This window comes from Drosophila eugracilis, unplaced genomic scaffold, assembly GCF_018153835.1.
Source record: "Drosophila eugracilis isolate 14026-0451.02 unplaced genomic scaffold, ASM1815383v1 contig_1825, whole genome shotgun sequence".
NCBI classification, from domain to species: Eukaryota; Metazoa; Arthropoda; class Insecta; order Diptera; family Drosophilidae; genus Drosophila; species Drosophila eugracilis.
In genome coordinates, this window is record NW_024572672.1 from 408959 (window position 1) to 428272 (window position 19314).

The following is a 19314-nucleotide window of genomic DNA, read 5'->3' on the forward strand; positions in this document are numbered from 1 at the left end:
AGGGAGAAGGACAGAGAGGCCAGCAGATGAATTATTAAAATATTCATTACTCCATTGCCATGGCAACAACTACGGAAAAGTGACAGCAACACCAGCTAGCCAGGCCAGCGCTAGCAACTGAGGTCAGCCGGAAAATCACGGAGTCAGGTCCGGAGTGGAGCAGCTACTGTTCGCAGCATGACAACGGCAGCGCGCTATCAATGGAATTTAATCAACAGCAGCCAGAGCTCAAAACTCTCACACAATCCCAGTCCCCCATATCTGCCCCTCCAGCTATCCATCCAACCGTCCACCCACAAAGCTGTCAGTTAGTCAGTCACTCAGTCAGTCTGTTGAGGTGGCGGTTCTGCTGCTGCTCGTTCTCGTGCTCAACAATATTGCAAAATTCCACGTGCGAAAATTGCGCGAGTAATGCCAATGGATACGAGGGAAACCGTCAAAGAATTTTATATTGCCAAAACAGGAAAAGAGTTCAGAGACTGGCATATGCCCAGCGATTTATCAGACAAGCTAACTGAGAATCTGAACAATAAAGAAAAAGCAAACATAACATTTTATATCCCTCATAGGGGTTAAAAAACACGTTTAATTAACACATTTTGCAAACCGACATTCATGAAAATGACGAAATGAAAGGAAATAAACCACAAATATGGCACAGCATTGATGGAAAATGTTGATTTAATAAGAGAGAAAAACTAGGGGTTAAGGTTGACAAAGGAATTACACAAAAAAAAAGGTTTTATCTACAAAAAAAAGGAATATTGTTAACAAAAAACAAGTAAAAGGAATTTAATATCCTCTATAATGACGATGGCTAGCGAAATTCACGAATTTTTGTAAGCCAAAGCTATGGAAAAAATAAAACATGAGAGACCATAAACCACAAACCTAATTTATCAGTAAATTAAGAATGTAAATTAAATAAAAAGCCAAACATTCTTACATAATTTCCCCTTTAAAGTAAAAGCCAAGCCCAGATAAGATAAAGAACCAGCCAAACGGAAGTGCCCGAGGATGTTTCTTTACCCCCTCAAAGTAAATGGATAAATAATCCCCCGAAATTGCAGTTCAATATCTGATAACGTTTTGGGGTTTAAAAAACATTTTCCTAGCTAGTTGGATTTTTTCGCTTTTATGTCCATTTTTGGCACATTTCAGGCGTAACTTGGGCAATTAGGGCAATGCAATTAGTGAGCGGCAAACTATTGAATAACCAGACTGCGTAGCCAGCAGGCAAGTTGGCGAGGAGAATGAGAAAGGAAAAAGGGAGGCGGCGGCGGCGAGAGAGTGAAAATGTGGGCGGGGCAGTGTGGGAAAGGCAGTTGCTGAAGAGAGTGCAAGTTTGACCTATAAAAAGGCAACGTGGGCGGGCGCGCGCTTCACTTGGCACAGATACGAAAAGCAGTAGTAGGTAGGAAGTAGTAGGAAAAAAAAAAGGGAAATGAAGCCAACACTCAACTGTGGCCAAGGCAATGGGAAAAGGGAAGGAAAGTGCAGGGCAAAAATTGAGGTAGAGGTAGAGGTAGAGAAGGAAAAGGGAAGGAAATTAAAGGGAAAAACGGAGGAAAGTGGTAGCTACCGAAACGGGAACCGAAACCGGAAGCAAGGAGCGCAGGGAAAGGATCCCCCAAAGGCGCTGGCACTATTTTAAACCTAAACTGCCCACACGAGACAGCCAACAACCAAAAACTACACAGATAAGAGCAAGCCCAGTTCTTCCCAACCCAGCCTTTACTGTATCTCTCTGTTTAGCAGCATTTGCACACACCTGCATCCCTTAGTGTGTGTTTGTGTGTGCGTCTATAAGTAAGCGTCCTTGCCAAAAACAATAAAGAGAAGACCCCAAGGCGAGCGAAAAACGCTGACACAGGGAAAACGCTGAGGAAACCTCGGCGAAACAGGACCAAATGCGCCTGGCAGTATGCTACACAAAATATGGAACATACACAGAAAAAAAGGTGAAAAAATAAACCCATTTTTTTCTCAGTATATTATTATTAAACAGAATAATAATTTTGCAATAAAAAATTACCAAAAGGATCCAAGGGAATATTTTACAAGTGAAGTTTCCATTTTTTATTGCATTTTCTCCCTGAAAAATGCAAAAACGCTAACCAAATATTATGTAAGGGAAAAAATCGGAATCTATAATGTGTAAAAAAATATTCCTTAAAAACCAACCATTGGAAAAATAACACATTTTTTCCAGTACAACCAGACATTAACCAGAGCCAAAAAGGGCAGGCAGGATAAATCCTTTAGCTCGCCAGGTGCGGACGACGAGGCCAGACGACCGACGACCGACGACGTTGACTGACTCCCGTGTATCCTCAGTTGGCCAGATAAGCGTATCCAAGTCACATAAGGACAATTAGCCAGCCCAGGCTCAAAGAGTTTAAGAGGGCATAACTGCCGACGTGGGAGGCTAAACCCGACGGTTGGGTGGTGGTGGATATTAGGAGAGGGCGGGAAAAGCGGACGAGGAAATCATGTTGATGGCTGAGGCATGACGATGACGTTAAAGCGTACGTGTTGGTGAATAACTTAAAACGAAAGAAAGTCAGTGGGTGAAGATGAACTGAAGAGCAGCAGCAGGCGGAGGAGGAGGAGGAGAAGGAGGAGGAGGATTAGGGGGCAGATGGGAAATGGATGGGTGGGTGGCGAGTGAGTGGGGCAAAGCAAAGGTCAATTGAAGTTGCGGTGCTAAAACTTTGAGAAGGCAGCGAAAGAGCAAGAGTCAGAGGAGCCAAGTCAAGTGGAAAGTGGGAAAGCGCAAAACAGGCTCAAACCCACACACACACACACACACACACACTCAGATACACAAACACACACGTACACAGCCAAGGATGCACTGACTGACAGTGCGCCGGAAGTGGAAGTGCACCCCCCTCGCTGCCACCCATCCCCTCACCTGGGCGCAAAATAAAAAACAAAAAATAAGGAAAGGAAAAACTGCTGGCTGCCTTTCGCCTACATGTTATACAATCCTTGAGTGCGGCGAGCGAGGACGAAGCTTTTGGGTGTCAGTCAAGTGAAAGGAAATTGTAGCACACCAGGGTGTAGGAGAGCAAGGGGTTCTGGGTTGTGGGCAGAGGGACAGAGAAGGATGATGGGCAGCCAGACGAACCAACAGACAAACATCATCATAATCGTCATCGTCATCATCATCATTATCATCGCAGGCTCGGCGGCCTCAGCAGCTAAATTGATGGCCTGCCATCAGGGTATCCATCCCACATCAAGCATTTGCCACCCAAAAAAAAAACAGCCACCACCCACCCCGATTCGTATGTATATGTGGCACAGAAAAATCCATAATCCTCGGCAGAAGCTGAAGGAGCAGCCAAAGCAGCAGCAAAAGGGAAACGCCAAACTACAAAAGCGCGAGCACAAATTGCTACTGTGTCAGTAAATCCACTCACACATATGTCCCTAACATATATCCCCCCTTCTATACATGCAAACATACATATACATATCTCTATATATTTGCAAAGCCAAAAACTTGTTTGAAACAATGAAACTTTTCTGCTTGTGCTGTGCTGTGCTGTGCTCGCTGTGCCAGTGTCCAACTTCTTGTATTTGTGTTAGTTTTATTTCTGGCCCTTGTCCAATATTTGCCCCCGAGTCGCAGTTACTTTAAGTCTGTCGGAATTAATTTCAAGCAAATATATACACAAAATCCATCTAACTCTCATACCACACGGCCACCAACCCCATGTCCTTTTTCCCCCATCCATATTATACCAGCATGTGCATGTGTGTGTGTGTGTGTGTGTGTGTATGTTTTTGGTGTGGAAAAAGTTTCGGTCGGATGATTTATTGCCACTTCAGCTGCGGGAGACCGACAACGTTGCGTATGAGCGATGGCTGATGGGCCCTCCCAGTGCGGATTATTGTCTATGCTGACAAAGGATTTAAGCGGAATTTGATACAGCCACAAAACGAGGCAGAGGAGGAGGCGGAGACAGAAGCCTACAAACAGGACGAAGGACAAATGCTGTAAACGAAGCCATCCATTAAATGCTTCGGCAAATTAAATCATTAAAAAACAATTTTGAATCAGCCTAAAAAGTGGGGCGTATACGCAATTTAGCAAAAAAGAAGCAGGTGGAACTGCCGAAAAATAAATATGCAAATTCGGCATTTTCCAAGTGGCAAAGACGACGACGACGACGACAGCCATAAAAATGCAATCACACAAAAAGCAAAAGAAAAGCCAAAGGAAATGTAAAAGCCAAAGGCGGCCAAAAAATAAGAAAAAAAGTGAAAAGAAATGACGTAAAAGTGTGACTCAAAAGAGAAGGCGGGAGGGGAGGGCTTTGACTGAGCATGCATAGGTTGCTGGGGGGGAGGGGCGTGAAGAGGCTGCCAACTATTTCTGTAGACGCAGCTGAATGTGCCACTGCCACTGCTGCTGCTGCTGCTACCTCCTTTTGTTGCCATCTTTTGCCTAGGCCAAAAGCATAAAATTAAAATGCGAAAATGCAGACAATGGGTCGACCGACAGAGCTGACGATAGCTGCCAAGAGCCGCACTCGAAAAATTAACAATTACGAGAAAAGGTCTTAAAATTTTAAATACTATTTTTAAGTCAGTCAAGTCTATTCCAGCTTTGAATTTGAATGAGAATTCTGATTTGCTGAGGGAAAACAATCTTAAACTTCCATATATGGTCCTGAGTTTATAGTTTTTACCCACTAAACCCGCCAGATGGTCATTGAAATGAGCTTAAGATCACATTTAATTGCATTTTATAGTTTTTCTCAGTGCATATGCGTATCTGAGCGGCAAAGCGCCAGTGTATTTGTGTGTAAAAGTGAAAAAGCGCAGCTGAGCACGTCATCCTCAAAGGCGGTGCTCCTCCAGGCTTCTGCTTTTTGTTGGTCTCGCCGCCTCCTCACTTCAATCATTTCGTTTGAGAACCTCCACAGCCATATGCATATGCATGCGAATACTGCGATGCACCTGCATCTGAAACCAACCGAATGTATCTGCACATCCGCGCGCTGCTGTCTCTCGGCATCAGAAAAAAATGGCGAGCGACCAACATTTTTCGCTTTTGTTTTTAGCATCGCCTTTCTACCTTTTCATTATTTTTCAGTTTTTGGCAAAGCTTTTGGGCCAAAATTGCGCCTTAAATTCATGGCAGTTAAGCTACGTCTGGCGACCCAGTTAAGGGATCTGAATGAGATGAAAATACTAAACTATGCAAATGAGATTCACACAGTTTAGATAAGCGAATTTCCAAATATCTAAATATCCGAGAGATGCGCCACAGCCATCTACCCCTTAAGCCAATGGCATTTGCACCCACACAAATGTCTAAGTTTCCTCTCAAGTTAATGAAATATTTCAAGTTGCCAACTCGCATAAAACTGATACGTGTGTGTGTGTATCTGTATCTCAACTATTTGTATCTGTATATCTGCATTTACATTTGCATGTAAATATATCTGAAAAGTGTGCGCTTCGTGAGTATGTGCCATTGTAGTTGCCATGCTTATTAAGATTTATTTTTGGCTTAACTACTTTTTGCCTAGCCAAGAATTTCGAAAACAAGGCGACAAAGCCATGAATGTTTCAACGAGGGAATAACAATCATCATTTCGAACAGCGTGAAAATTCACTCGATTAGCAGCTGCCTAATATCATCAAAAGTTGTAAACAAAATAAACGAAACACCCAATTAGCCTTTTCAGAGAGAGAGCGCAGGAAACCCATTCACTGAATGAGCCAATGAAATGAAGGGTAAACAAATCTTTCTTAATCACTTTTCCTCCCCTACTTTAAATTCCAATTATTATTTAATGGATGTTTGATCGTTAAATAAAATGCTAAACATTAAGATAAATTATCTCCTGGAGAGGTAGGACAGAATATTAATATAGGTAAATTGATAACTAAACTGGGTAGATTTGACCTCTATTTAACTATCGTTTACTCAATCAATGATAACCCACCCAGACTGAAACTGAAACTTCTACAAGCAGTTTGGAAATTGAAACTTTGTCCATGGAATCGATGGCAAATTGTGCTCTGGAGCCCGCAAAGTTCTCACATTAGCCAAGTGGAAACTTTTGTCAGGTGGCGCAAACTCAATTTCCATATGCATTATGCATCTGTATATGTATTTGTATCTGTATTTGTATTTGTATCTGTATCTGCATCTATACTATCTGAATCTGACTATATCTAAGTATTGGTGTGTGCATCCGCTGGTGGGCAGCTCAAACGATTTGAGAACCGTGAAAATATGCAGATAACTAATATTAACTTTTTGTTTGAATGCATGAATGAAGCGTGGAAACGGAATAGTTGTAAAAAAAAAACAAGCTCGTTAGATGAATGAATGAATGAATGGGGGGAGAAGTTGACTTGGCCCACGACTGTCGACGACTCGCTTCAATGCAGCTCCAGTGATTTCGAACCCCGGAGCAGCAGCATATGCAAAAAAGCTAAAATAATTGCTCTGTTAGAGACCCGGCGATGTGAAGAGAACGGAAAATTGGGAGCAGTGCGTGCAGCAGTCCGGTTCTATTTATGGCCACACTTTTCAAATCCCATACGAAATGGCGGCCATAAAAGCCGCACCGCACGCAGTTGACCCACACACATGGGGCGGCCTTCCTCCTTCTCGGCCCTCTTAGCATATAGATTATTCAGGTGGGTGTGTCTGTTGTATAGCTGTATCTCAACACGGCCCCTATATATACACACACACACACACACATATACATTTGTATCTGAATCTCTCCGCCTAGCCTGTATTCTGATTTTGTGGCTGCGTCTCTGTGCCTCTGCGTTGCGGTCCAAATGGTCAGCGCCACGGTAGAGTGCAAGTTTGGTTACCGTTTGGTGACCATTTTGCATGTGGGCTAACGCATCGAACCCAAACTCAGACCCAAAATGTGGACACTAAAATCTGGGCAGTACAGAGAGAGAAAAGGGAAGGGGAAACTATTTCTCATTTCCAATCCTAGGCAGCCATCTACACTAATACACACATATCTTTCTTAGATCTCAAAAAGCTGAAATGTCGGAAAATCTTTTGATGGTTTTTCCATTGTGTAGGCAAAAGATGGCTTCACGCATAGCGTGGGGATTAGTTTGATTCGTGAAAAGTCAAAGCTTAAAGGCATTTCCTCGCCTTGTTTCCTTTTGACACAGATTTTCTTTATGGCCTTAACCCACCACCACCCGAAAAGCCACATATACACACACGCCCCCCGCTGCTTGGTCGCCGTCACCCATCCCCCCCTTTCATTCTTTAGACTTGAACTTTGACTTCGTTTACGAGTTTCCAGGCTGCTAGCCAAGTTTTTCCAACCAGCCAGCTAGCTATAGTAGCTATATCCCAGCGAATCGTTTCGATAACCGAGCCTGGCGGGCATATTATATATTTTTATTGCCAACGGCAGCCGCCGTCACAAAGGGGCGTGTCGCCGCCCGCCTTCTCTCTTCCCCCCCCGTCCTTTAAACAGCTGTCGCCAATATGATGGCTGAAAAGCAAAAGACTTTTCGCCATTTTTGTATCTTAAGCGAGAAAATTAAATGAAAACATACTATATAGACAAAAGTACTTTAGCTCTTTTGGCATGCGTGTGCGTCGCTGTTGCTTATAAAGAAAAATCTCTCGAGGAGGATTCACTTGTAGCCTAGGCGACAGAAAAAATAAGAAAAAAGTAAGAGCGGAAAAGCAGGGACAACGGCGGGGGTCGACGGGTGAAAATGAATATTGAAGAGCGGAGCGCATTATAATTTTAGATTTATGTACAGGGTGTCCCAGTGTTAGGCCCCGTGACAGGGAAACTCGCGAGATGGTTACTTTGGCGATGGAAACTGGGAGCAGGGCGGAGTAGGAAACAGAAAGCTGGGAGCAGCACGAAGCACGGATGATATGGAAGTCAGAATGCCAGCCAGAGGGAATACTTATTTATATTTATGTAAGCCGAAAAGGCAGGCAGGCGGCGGACTGCCAAAACAAGAATTACGGGCATTGAAAGCTTAAAGCAGTGCCTGAGGGCTGGAAGGCCTGGATCGCCGAATGAAATTCCCCCGAGACCCCGGCAACGGTTTGCTATTCCAAAAATGTCGCCTAACAGCGTATCTAATTTGAAATCTACACAGCGAACTAATAATAAGTTGATAATAATAAGAAATGGAATTAATATTCACATCTTTTCAATTTATGATTGCCAAGGGAGAGAAGCATCTAAAGTATCTTTTAGTGATAATACCAAAGGCACCCAACTGGGTTTCATTTATCTTGGAAAAGAGGTTTTTAAAACCATTTTTAAGCTAACTAATATTAGTTTGTACTAAAGCTACTTCTTTTCAGATCCCTTTCTTATTGAGTTACTTTTTAAATTCAAAAGTTCTCAATGCCTAAAGAAATTTCCCGCTGTCACTCAGATTTAATTTCGAAGACATTCCTTTAGCATACCCAATTGAGATGTTTTGTTCGTTCACAAATCAATCGGTCGATGGTGTGGCGGCGGGCACCCTCTAAGTTAAATATGTGAGGAAAAGTCTCTATCCCCAGGCGACACTTCCCATTGGTTCAATTCTGTTTTATTTTTCCTTTGTCGTCGTTGTCGCTCTGCTTTCCCTGTTTTTTCCCCCCCCGCTCTCAACAACTTATTAGATTTGTCTAAAGATGCTGCTCGCGAGTGAAATCCGCCGCGTGGGTTATTTCGAAACGGTTGGCATTTTTCACAGTTCTTTATGCGACTTTTTGATTTCCCGAAGAGCATTTCATTTCATCACAGAATGCAACTAAAAATATATATTTTACCTTTTTTTCTTCTCTTCTCTGTTGTTTTCCTCTTGTGGCGCAGCCAGAAGACACAACAAAAATCAAGTTTAAAACTTTCCGCTCGTTGTGATGGTTTTCCTATTTCACTTTTTGTTTTTGTTTTTGTTGTTGTTGTTCAAACTTAACAATTGGATCTTTAAAGATATAAATTAGCACCTGTTTTGTTGCGGAACGTTTTCGCTCTAATATTTCAACAATTATTTTGCATAATAATTAGGTTTTTATCACTTTTTCGATGATTTTACTCCTCTCTCGACTGCAAGGCAAATACAATTTTTGGGTTAGATTTAGGTTTCATGGGTATTTCTGGGTGGGTGGGAAGTGGTTTTTGTTTGGTCCATCGTTTAGCCACTCATCAAATGGCAGTCAAAAAGGCCAACCAGGAAAAATTTGAATAAACAAATTCTCTAGCTTTCTCTGCCGTATATATATGTGAATTGGGGGAAAATTGTAGTGGCCGAAGGGGTGGCAGTGGGCGGCGAAGGGTTGTTGTAACTATGCTAGTGCGGCTGCTGCTGCTGCTGCTACTGCCGTCGTTTCTGTTGTTGTTTATGGCCATTACGTATACGCAACGTGTGCGAAAAAGGCAGAGCACGAGGCTTGGGGGCGGAAAAAATGGCAAAGGGGTGTGTGGGTGGAAAATGTAAGGGGGCGGACGGATGTTATCGGAGTAGGAGGTAGAAAACGAGCGAGAGAAATTCGTTGATATGGTTGTGACTATTTTTTTTTTTTTTTTTTTTTTTGAAGGTGGTAAAAGGGAAAAGGGCCAGGAAAAGGAGGAGATTATAAAGGGAACAGGAAAGAAAGGGTAGGGAATGCCAAGGAGAAAGCGGAAGTGGGCGAATTTGGCCCACGCTTTGGTATACACAAAAAATTCTTGGCCAAAACAACACACAGCAGTAAAAATAACAACAATAACAATAAACAACAACAAGAACAACCCGAATATGTCACGCATAAAAAGAATATATTCTCCCTTCTGGCCAACAACTCTCCTTCTGGCCATAATAATATGTTTTTCTGGCGAAAAATACAAACTGCCGCCTGTGAGCCCAAAATCAAGTACGTTCTCACACGATTTTCCACAAACACATGAACATATGTACGCATATATAGTGTTAGGCTATATATATAACTTTTATTGTGGCTAACACATCCACTTTTTGCCTTGTTTCGGGCCAAAATAGTAGTCGTTGACTTTTGTCCGCGGCCAAGCACTTAAAAATCTGACTTTTTAGTTTTTTCCCCTCTTTTTTGTTTTGTGTTTTTATATTTTTTTATGGGTTTTTTGGCGAAAAAAACGCAGTTTAAAAATATATGCCATAAACGCTAGAGAAGGAGAGGGATAAAGAGAGTGCTGGGCAGAAAGAGAGGGAAGGCGATGTGGTAACTGTTTGTTGTCGTTATTGTTGTTAATTGTTGTTGCAGCCGCTGAAAACGCATGAAAAACTGGCACACATACACATACACACACACTCACATACACACGTCGGTTATAGAATGTAGAACTCTTTTTTTTTTTACTTTTTTTACTTTACGTGCGACGCGAGAGTTTTTTTTATTTTGGCCGAAAAATAGCGGAGAGCGGCGGCAACGACGGTGTTCTGTTATTTTGTGGATTACGAACCGAAAACCCGAAATCGAGAAGTGTTGCAATCTCAGCGACGGTAGAACAACGACTCAAAGTCGAACGAATATAGTTTCCCCATTTGGGGGCCCCCAGCTGCGCAGTTGACGTTGACGCAGGCAGCGACAGCGGCAGCGGCAGCGAAGAGAGCGTAACTAATTCTCTCGGCTCTCTTTGTTGCCGCGCTTGCTCTCTTCTTGAGCGAAATGTCGAGGGATGCACTGATGCACGTGCGTTGTTTCAAGTGTGTTGGTGTGTTTGTGTGTGTGTGTGTGTGCGTGAAAAAGATTACAATAAACACATTTTAGCAATATTACATATTTGGCCTATTTATTAAATACACCTCCCACTGTACACCGCCCACCACACCACCCACTGCTAACCACCACAACCCGCTCTCTCTCAATCACACAATCTCCCATTCCGATTAGAGTTGTTGCTGCTCAAAGAAAGAGACAGCGACTACGACGCAGCTGTACAGTGATCTAATAACGGTTAAGGTTGCGATTATCTGATTGGAACTGTGTGCTTGCATCGGCAAAATGCCAATACGAAAACGCTGGGAGGCACAAATCCAACTGGAAACAAAGCGGCACATGCATTCGGAAAGAACTAAGTACTTTCTATTGATTTTGGTTCGAACTTATTTGAAGATTGGACTCGTTATTAACCTATATACTATCAACGAAGTACTCTTCATTCTAAAAATGGTTAATTACAATCAAGAACTCAATGAAATTGCTATATATTGGTACCGAAAACCAACTGCGATAAGGTTTATATACGGAAGTGAAATTAATTTAACCCATAAAACTGAAATTTGGTAGCTACTTCTATGGGCTAATCCGGGCCTTTATTTAATTTCCAGGCCACTGAGGCGTGGTCAGTGACACCTCCATTTTTTAGCTCTACCTCTCTAGACTAATTAACCGTATTCGTTGGGTTCTGCTGTGTTCTGTTCTGGCCGACAAACAAACTGGCCCTATTGTTATTTATATGGGCCCGAAAGCAGTGTGCAGCGCTGGCAGCGACGCTGGCCGAGACGTCAACGGTTTTGGCTGGGCGGGCAAACACAGTTATGTTTCGAGTTTTTTGATTCTTTACTTATTGTGCAATGATCCGAGGCAACTTAATTGCTTTTCGTTTGGGTTTTTGGCTACGACGAGAACGAACGGCAGTCAGTCAGTCAGTCCGGTGTCAGTTCAGTTTGTTTTTCCAGTAGATTTTTTCCACTTTTGAGTTCTCTTTGCGCTACGCTGCACTTCAAATGCTCAACAATTGTTGTCTATCAAAAAACGCTCCCCCCACACTCCACACCAAAACTTTTGTCATTGTGGGAGGACGCATAAATAACGCCACTGATAAAAAATGGGCGAAGGGCAAGCGAATCTAAAGCTCGTAATTATGGCCAGCCAGTCAGCCAGCCAGCTAGCTAGCTAGCACTTTTTTTTTTTTCATTTTTTTTTATCAGCTCTCAGCGTTTCACTTACATAAGCTGTTAAAAAAAATAAAAAACGGAAAACACGTTGGAAAATTGCTCTGTGAATGCGAGAGCGTCTGTTTGTGAAGTTGGAAAATTTGAATTTCATCAACGGCAAAGCCCAGCGAAAGCAAAGACAGCGGGCAAAACAATCATGATAATTAAATTGAGTTCACTGATGCGTATACTTAACATTAAATTCAAAGCCAGAAGCAAAGCAAAATGCTGCTGCTGCTGCGCTGCTCTGACTCTGCCTCAGCCTCTGCCTCTGGCCCTCAGTCAACGTCGTCGTTGTCGCAATCGTTGGAAAAAAAATATATAAAAATCAGCAACTGCTTTAAAATTTGTATGAAAAAAAAAACAAAAGAACCTTCAACTGCCAGAGGTTTTGATTTCCTTCCTTTTTTGGTCAGAAGGAGGATGTGCTTGTTGTTAGAAACGGAACAAAAAATTATATAGGTTAGCACTATAGCCTTCGCATCCCTATCCCAATTGGAACTTGGGCTATATACTCGGGCATCCAGAGAGAGAGTAACAGAAAAAAAAAAACAGAGAGAGAGACGCGCAGAGAACCGAGAAAATGTGTGCCGCGTTGGGAACATGCAAATGTGGGACTACTGCCCACGCAACACCCACTTTTCCACCCACTCACCCACTGCCAACAACAATGTTGCCAAAGAAAAGGAAATATTTTGAGTGGATGCTCTCTGGGAAACATATATGCACTAGAAAAAAATTGTATGAAAATGTCTATGCCAAAAAAAATTGGATTTTGTAAGTGTTTATTGCATTTATAAAATGTCGCCAAAAATGTATTTTGTAAAGTATTTTGTTAATGCTAAAATGTATTCTTTGTAATTTAATGGACAAATAGCTGACTATATTTTATCTTTAAATATAAAAAGCAGATCTAACTAAAGGTTTTTGTTTCAGAAGGCGAAAACTTCAATTTTAAAAATGACTTTCTTATCAAGGAAAAGTTTCAAAAGTCAAATGTTTTACTAGAAAAATGTCTAAAACTCATTACATTTAAATAGTTTCGTGACCTACTTAGAAGTATTAAAGTTAAAAATAATCATTTTCATGGAAAATAGCTGCCATAAAATGTTGATATCAGTAATATCGAATTCAGTTGAGTTTGTGTCCAACGAAAATCAAATTAAATTACGTATACTTAACTTTATCAATTTAATGAGGCAAGTTGGGAATTCCCTTCAGAGGGTTGGTCAAAGCGGCCGTCAAAGCTGGCATGCCCCAAACTCCGTGAGAAAAGGGCAAGCGGAAAATCAAAGCCACTTTTTGCGCTCTTAAGTGCAAAAATCAAACACAAGCAACCCCCCAGAGCTAGTCTCTCTCTCAAACTCTCTAAAATTTCTCTCTCGAATCTCCCCACCGATATCTAGCTATATCTTTGGCTCTCATCACTGCTCTTCGTGTGCATTATTTATTGCTCTTATACAGCCCGAATGCTTGACGATGACGAAGGTGCGCTCCACTGTCAGTGTCACAACCCCCTGTCATTTCCTTTCCCTGTCTCTCTCTCTCTCTCTTTCTCTCTCGCTGTCTTTCTCCACCTTTCCCTTTCTTACCCCCGCCCGGTTTGGGCCCAGTTAACTAGTAAACCAGCAACCTATAATGGAGCCTCTTCCGCGTTGTTATCCCTATCCTACCCCGCCATATTCCCCACAGAGAGAAAAATTATCAGCCATTAGTCATGAATTCGCTATGGTTATGATGTAACGATGGATTATCTGGGGAGTTGTATTTGGATATCCATTTTCAGTCATTTTTACCTTGCCTAGAAAATTCCTCTAGGGATTTCTTCTTCATTTATCTAGCAAACAAAGGCAATATTTTATCTTGATTTTTTTCTTTTCTTTTTAAGTTTAATAAACAATTTTAGGAAGATAATTGTAAACAAAAGAAATATTTAATACGTCATAGAATCTATGATATGATAGTAAATATGTATAAGTAAATACAAAGAAAATTTTGATAAGATTGTTTGAAACTTAAGATTAGTTTGACTGTAAAACTTCATTAAATTCCATAATATTAAGTATTTTTCGTTTATTTTCGTTTATTTAACTTTCATTTCTAAGATTTTCTCCCTGTGGGCTTTCCCAATGTTATCCCTTTTTTTCGCATCCCGGAAAATGAGCACCAGCTGTCTGCCATTCTCTTTCGATTCCCCCCCATTTGATGTTGTTTGTTTTGTTTTGCGCCTGGTTGTATAATAAATAACTTTGGAATAAATCAAATCGGATCCTGGCGCAATGGACACACGTTAAATGGACCGGGAAATGTAAGCGGGGGCATCATCATCATTTTTTATTGGGTCAAAATCAACAAGAGCAGTCAGCCGACGACGTCGGCGACCTTAAAACGCATTAGCAGCCGCTGTCGGCCAAGTCGTAATAATTTTATTAGCAAACATTAGAAATATAAAAAAAAAAATGCCGCTGCCCAGAGGCAAAAGAAACCGAATTATGTATAAAAAGTGGCTACAATTTCGAAAGGTGTGTTGGCTTTTTCAGAAGTTCAAAACGCAAATGGTTTGGCGGTGGGGAGGTGGGCTCTAAAAGGGGGAGGGGCTGTGACAAGTGCAGGCGTGCTCAAGGTAAAAACGCCGCCGTCTCAGTCGCCGCCAGCAGCGCTGTCAACTGCACCTCGGTCGAAATCCGAGTGCAAGATCAAGTGAAGCGAGTGGCCGAAAAACTACACAGAGAGAGCCTCTAGAGAGCGAGCCATATATCATTTTTCCATTATAAAAGATAAGCTATCGACTCGGAGATACTCGGTAGACGTTACTGAAAAACTATCTTAAGCAAAGCCACATATATTAAAAAGTGAGAATTGCTAGCGAGAAGTTTTAACTTTTAATGCATAAACCCAAAATATGAGATTCTAAGGAAACTAGAGATGTGACATAGCTATGGAGAGTAACCGATAAACTAACGATCCGATAGCTAGATAGTAACTGTTGAACTACAAATCAATTGATCACTAAATCCTAAAGATTTAAAGTTAAATATATATTAAGTACTCTTAAATCCCCATCTTAAGATCACTCTATCACATCCCCAACCTAAGAACAGGGTATTTAAGTTGGTCGCGCGGGTGACAATCAGACACTCTGTCTCCTTTCCACCTTCCGCCACAGTCTCGCTCGCACACGTGCAATAGAAGTGGTTGTTGTTTTGTTTTTTAGGCATTCTGGAGGCGATGCTGTTTAGGCCGCTTTAGTCAAGTGGCCAAGCAGCGACGTCGACTGAGGCAGAGTTAGAGGCAGCGACTGGAGCAGAGGCAGCTGCGACTAGATAAAAAAAAAAAGAACAAATTGACTAAGCACGAAACACGTTTTAGCCAGAGTTTTTAGCCAGACCAGCAGCTCGAATCGGAATCGGAATTGGAATCGGTGGGAGCGGGATGGAGCGAATGACACACTGACCCAATTCCGGGTTTCGATTTTCTGGTTTTTCTCAAGAATACACGTTTTCCGCTGCATAAACACACACACATCGACAAATATGCGCGCGGAAGAGGGAGAGCGGGCGAAACGAGTTGCATGGCCAAGAATTTTCGCCTGGCATTTTTCATTTTCCCTGCAAGTGACACATTCCCCAATGTTTCCCCTGCCTCTCTATCTCTCTCTCTCTCTCTTTCGAAGTAAAAACTCACCGTTAGTTTGCGTCCTCCGTGGAGATTTCCCAGATTGATTCCAATACGTTGCATACGTTCGCAGGCTGTGCGTTACGTTTCTTCTTTTTACGTGAGAGGACACCGTTTACAGTTATAGTTGCAGCAGTTACGTATCATCTATATCTCTCGTATACGTTTATCATAGATATACAATCTCCAGATCTATTATTCAATCACGATGCGTGGTTCCAACGGACGTTTAACAAGAACAAGAAGACCAAAGACGATGGGATGGCGAGTTTATGGTTGATATTCTCTTGGTAGTTGTAATTTTTTTCTTCTAATTTTTCAATATTTTGGTGGTGTTTACTTGTATTTTTTTGTTGTGTTCCGATTTATAACTATTTTATTTGAATATATTTTGCACTAGAGAACTTACTTCCTACGAATCACAATTAGAAATGAGTGTGAGGCGATAACCGAAAAGGAGACCTTCTGTCAAAGTGAAAAACTACGCGCCGTCTACTTGGGCAGACGAAAACAACCAAAACACTGGGACAGAGACCAACACATGTGTTTTCGTTTTCCCAATTATTTCTTATTTTAGTTGCGTGTACAAGAAAAATTCAGCGGGAAAATGCAAAACTCCTGGTCAAGACAATTTCCTTCAAATATTTACCGTTTAACGATATATAACACCTACAACTGCTCTCGTGACGTAACGCGACGGTGACTGGTGGGACTGAGTGAAAAACACAGCTACGGCGCGTAACTCTGGTCTGGTGGAAATGCGGCGCACGAATTTCACGCATTTCCCTTTTCAAAAAAGAGCAACGACAAGCACCGCGAGAGTGAGAAGGAAAATGTCGGGGATCAGCTGTTGGATACCAGAAAATATACTAACATAACGCCTTTTGTTGTCAGTGTGACCTTGTTTTGCTTGGTTTGCCCATCTTATTGATTTTCCACTTGTTGCTGCTGAATTTTCCGAAGCAAACAAAAAAGCTAAAATCCGAAGCTCAAGCTTAAACTTTACTTGAAATTTATTCTCCCGATAATTACCGGTAGAACTGGTCTCGCGGTTAAAAACCCCCAGCTGCGTTCAAAGCTCCCGCTCGATTTTGACTCACCAAAGTCGAAATTCTCGTGTTTTTCGCATTTCAGTTTATTCCAAGCTTCAAAACTGGCAGCACGCATTATGTCCGCAGGTCGAGTTGTTATTTACGGCGGCAAGGGAGCCTTGGGCTCGGCCTGTGTCGATCACTTTAAAGCCAACAATTATGTGAGTTACCTTTCACTTAAATGTACAATTAAAATGCCTCATTAACTATTGTTTTCTCCGGTTGCGACCTTCACCTGCATAATTCCATCCAGTGGGTTGGCAGCATCGACCTGACAGAGAACGAGAAGGCCGATGTCAGCATCGTTGTGCCACGCGATGCTGCATGGTCGGAACAGGAGGAAACAGTGGTCTCCAAGGTGGGCGAATCCCTTGCCGGCGCAAAACTGGATGCTGTGATCTGCGTTGCTGGCGGCTGGGCAGGTGGTAATGCCAAAAAGGATCTGGCCAAGAATGCCGATCTCATGTGGAAGCAGAGCGTCTGGACGTCTGCGATATCCGCAGCTGTGGCAGCTCAGCATCTCAAAGAAGGTGGACTTCTTGCCCTAACCGGTGCTAAGCCCGCTCTGGAAGGAACTCCTGGCATGATTGGCTATGGAATGGCCAAGGCAGCTGTTCATCAGCTCACCCGATCGCTGGGCGGTGAGAAATCCGGTCTGCCAGCTGGTTCCCTGGCTGTGTCCATCCTTCCCGTAACCCTAGATACACCCATGAACCGTAAATGGATGCCTGATGCGGACTTCGGCACCTGGACTTCTCTCACTGAAGTGGCTGGACTCTTCCTGAAGTGGACTCAGGCTCAGGAGAGGCCCAAAACTGGATCTCTGCTGCAGCTAATAACTAAGAATGGCGTTACAGAGCTCATAGCCGCCGAATAGACTTAGAGATAGGAGGAATATGGATAAACTTATTGACGGAACACATATGCTCAAAAAACATAATCTAAATGCTTTCGCTTGTACATAAACTATTCATAAATAAATCGCTGGGCGGCTTTCGATCGTTTAATGTGGTTCTGTTTACACGATTTGGGGAGCTGTGGGGATAACCTTTTGAACTCGGGAGCGGAACGATCGTTTAAATCTTGTCTAGAGTACAATCTTTTAGTTTGATTTGCAGTTCAGCTTGCAGATAGTTCCTAAGTCTTCTTCTTTTTCATTATCTTCATGAATAACACCATGCCTGTAAATCGAAAAGGAGAATAAACTCATTAGTATGATTAAGCAAAATCCGAATGCAATAAATCGATCCAGTTTAAGCAATTTAATTCTAAACTGACTTACGGAAAACTTGTTTACTTCAGTTAAATGACCTGATGTATACAAGTCTCTCCGTGTTTTCCTCATACTGTTTTATTTTTAAATAAAATAATCTAATTAAGAGTCATTTATGTAAATCAAAGTGATCAAGTTTGGTTCTTTTATTATGAATATTTATACTTTTAGTAACCAAGCTAGAAATTTCTAATATCATATTGGAAAAGTTGTATTTCTAAACGGATCTAGAAAATATAGCGAACCATTTAAAAGCTAAAAGTTGGCACCAGTAGCTCTACTTAGTTTAATTTACCAAAAATAGCTCTCGGGGAATTTCTTTGGGGGATCTTAGACTAATTTAACACTAAGCCACATGACTCACCTATAAACGTGACAATTACAAAGACAATCATAAGCCAGAGCCAGCACTTGTAGGCTTTTTTCGAATGTTGCTCCAGTTTATCAGCCTCTTTTGCTAGGGAATTAAGATTGCGATCAGCCATTCCGGTGGAACGGGATACGACCTCCGTATCCCGGCGTATAATTTTATTGGCAGTCTGCGTTTGTTCCTTTAGATTCCGAGTCAGCGATAGCATGTGTTCCGTGATCTTCTCCTGAGCATTCGTATAATACTTGGCAGCCTCATTCATATTTTCGCTAGAAGTTCCTTGTACGGTTCCAGAACCAGAGGGGCTGGAAGAGGACTCATCCACTCCTCGACGCCTTCGCACGGCATCACCATCTAACAGTACGGATATAAATGGATAAATTGAATAACAATATATAAATAATATTTCCAATAAAAACAATTCAGTGAAAGTAAAGGATCACCCTGCAGTAGCTGCTTTCGAAGTTCGTTGTGATGTTTGGTGTTTTGCAGCTGCCTCATTTCTTTCAGTGCATTCTCCCCAGTTTCGCTGCAAGATGCGGATTGTAAAGGAGTATTTGATGTGGAGCTGGCGGTTTCTGTAAAGCCCGTGGATATTTTCAGGGCCTTTAGACGCTCCCTATAGCCCGGTATACGTGTAGCACTCTGCGGATCGTCCATGGCCTCCAGGTCGGCGATCATTGTGTCCAGGGACTTAAGGAACTTCTGTAGCCTCCAGAAGTTTTGCTCGTTTTCCGCGAGACCCTCGCAGTTAATCAAAAGGGTCCGGATATTTACATTTAGCTTCGTGGCCATTTTCGAGGGGAAAACATGAAAACAACAAAGTACAAATTCCTAAAGGTATTTAAAATACCAAAAACAACACTATTTGATAGTCATCATATGGTCTTATTCGTCTGGCGATAGTAAACTATCGATATCTAATCATGAATAGTGATGACAAATTTTTTGTTAAGTTAACTAATTTATATGACAAA

At 42.0% G+C, this 19314-nt stretch overlaps 3 protein-coding genes across 12 annotated transcripts in view; 1 reads left to right on the forward strand and 2 right to left on the reverse strand.

Moving 5' to 3' along the window:
- LOC108108273 (protein boule) overlaps positions 1 to 16398 on the reverse strand; it is a 30998-nt gene extending 14600 nt beyond the window's left edge. Inside the window, exons 1-2 of one of the 10 annotated variants that reach the window (XM_017216252.2) lie at positions 16253 to 16398; positions 15613 to 16015 (exon numbers count right to left, since the gene is read on the reverse strand). The gene's annotated coding sequence lies outside the window, so the exon portion shown is untranslated. Of the gene's footprint in view, positions 1 to 8803; positions 9081 to 10286; positions 10514 to 15612 lie in introns of those variants that run through there. The other 9 variants (XM_017216254.2, XM_017216251.2, XM_017216250.2 and 6 more) reach the window with 9 other exon arrangements.
- Positions 16399 to 16517: 119 nt separating this feature from the next.
- Positions 16518 to 17701, forward strand: LOC108108272 (dihydropteridine reductase). Its single transcript, XM_017216246.1, has 2 exons — positions 16518 to 16855; positions 16948 to 17701. The coding sequence occupies exons 1-2, from the start codon at positions 16772 to 16774 to the stop codon at positions 17569 to 17571; spliced, it is 708 nt and encodes a 235-aa protein (XP_017071735.1). The 5' UTR covers positions 16518 to 16771; the 3' UTR covers positions 17572 to 17701.
- LOC108108271 (vesicle transport protein USE1) lies at positions 17676 to 19208 on the reverse strand. The gene is made up of 3 exons (XM_017216245.1): positions 18781 to 19208; positions 18332 to 18691; positions 17676 to 17875 (listed from the first exon to the last, which is right to left on the reverse strand). Exons 1-3 carry the CDS (start codon positions 19130 to 19132, stop codon positions 17832 to 17834), a joined length of 756 nt encoding a protein of 251 aa, XP_017071734.1. The 5' UTR covers positions 19133 to 19208; the 3' UTR covers positions 17676 to 17831.
- Between the last annotated feature and the right edge of the window lie 106 nt (positions 19209 to 19314).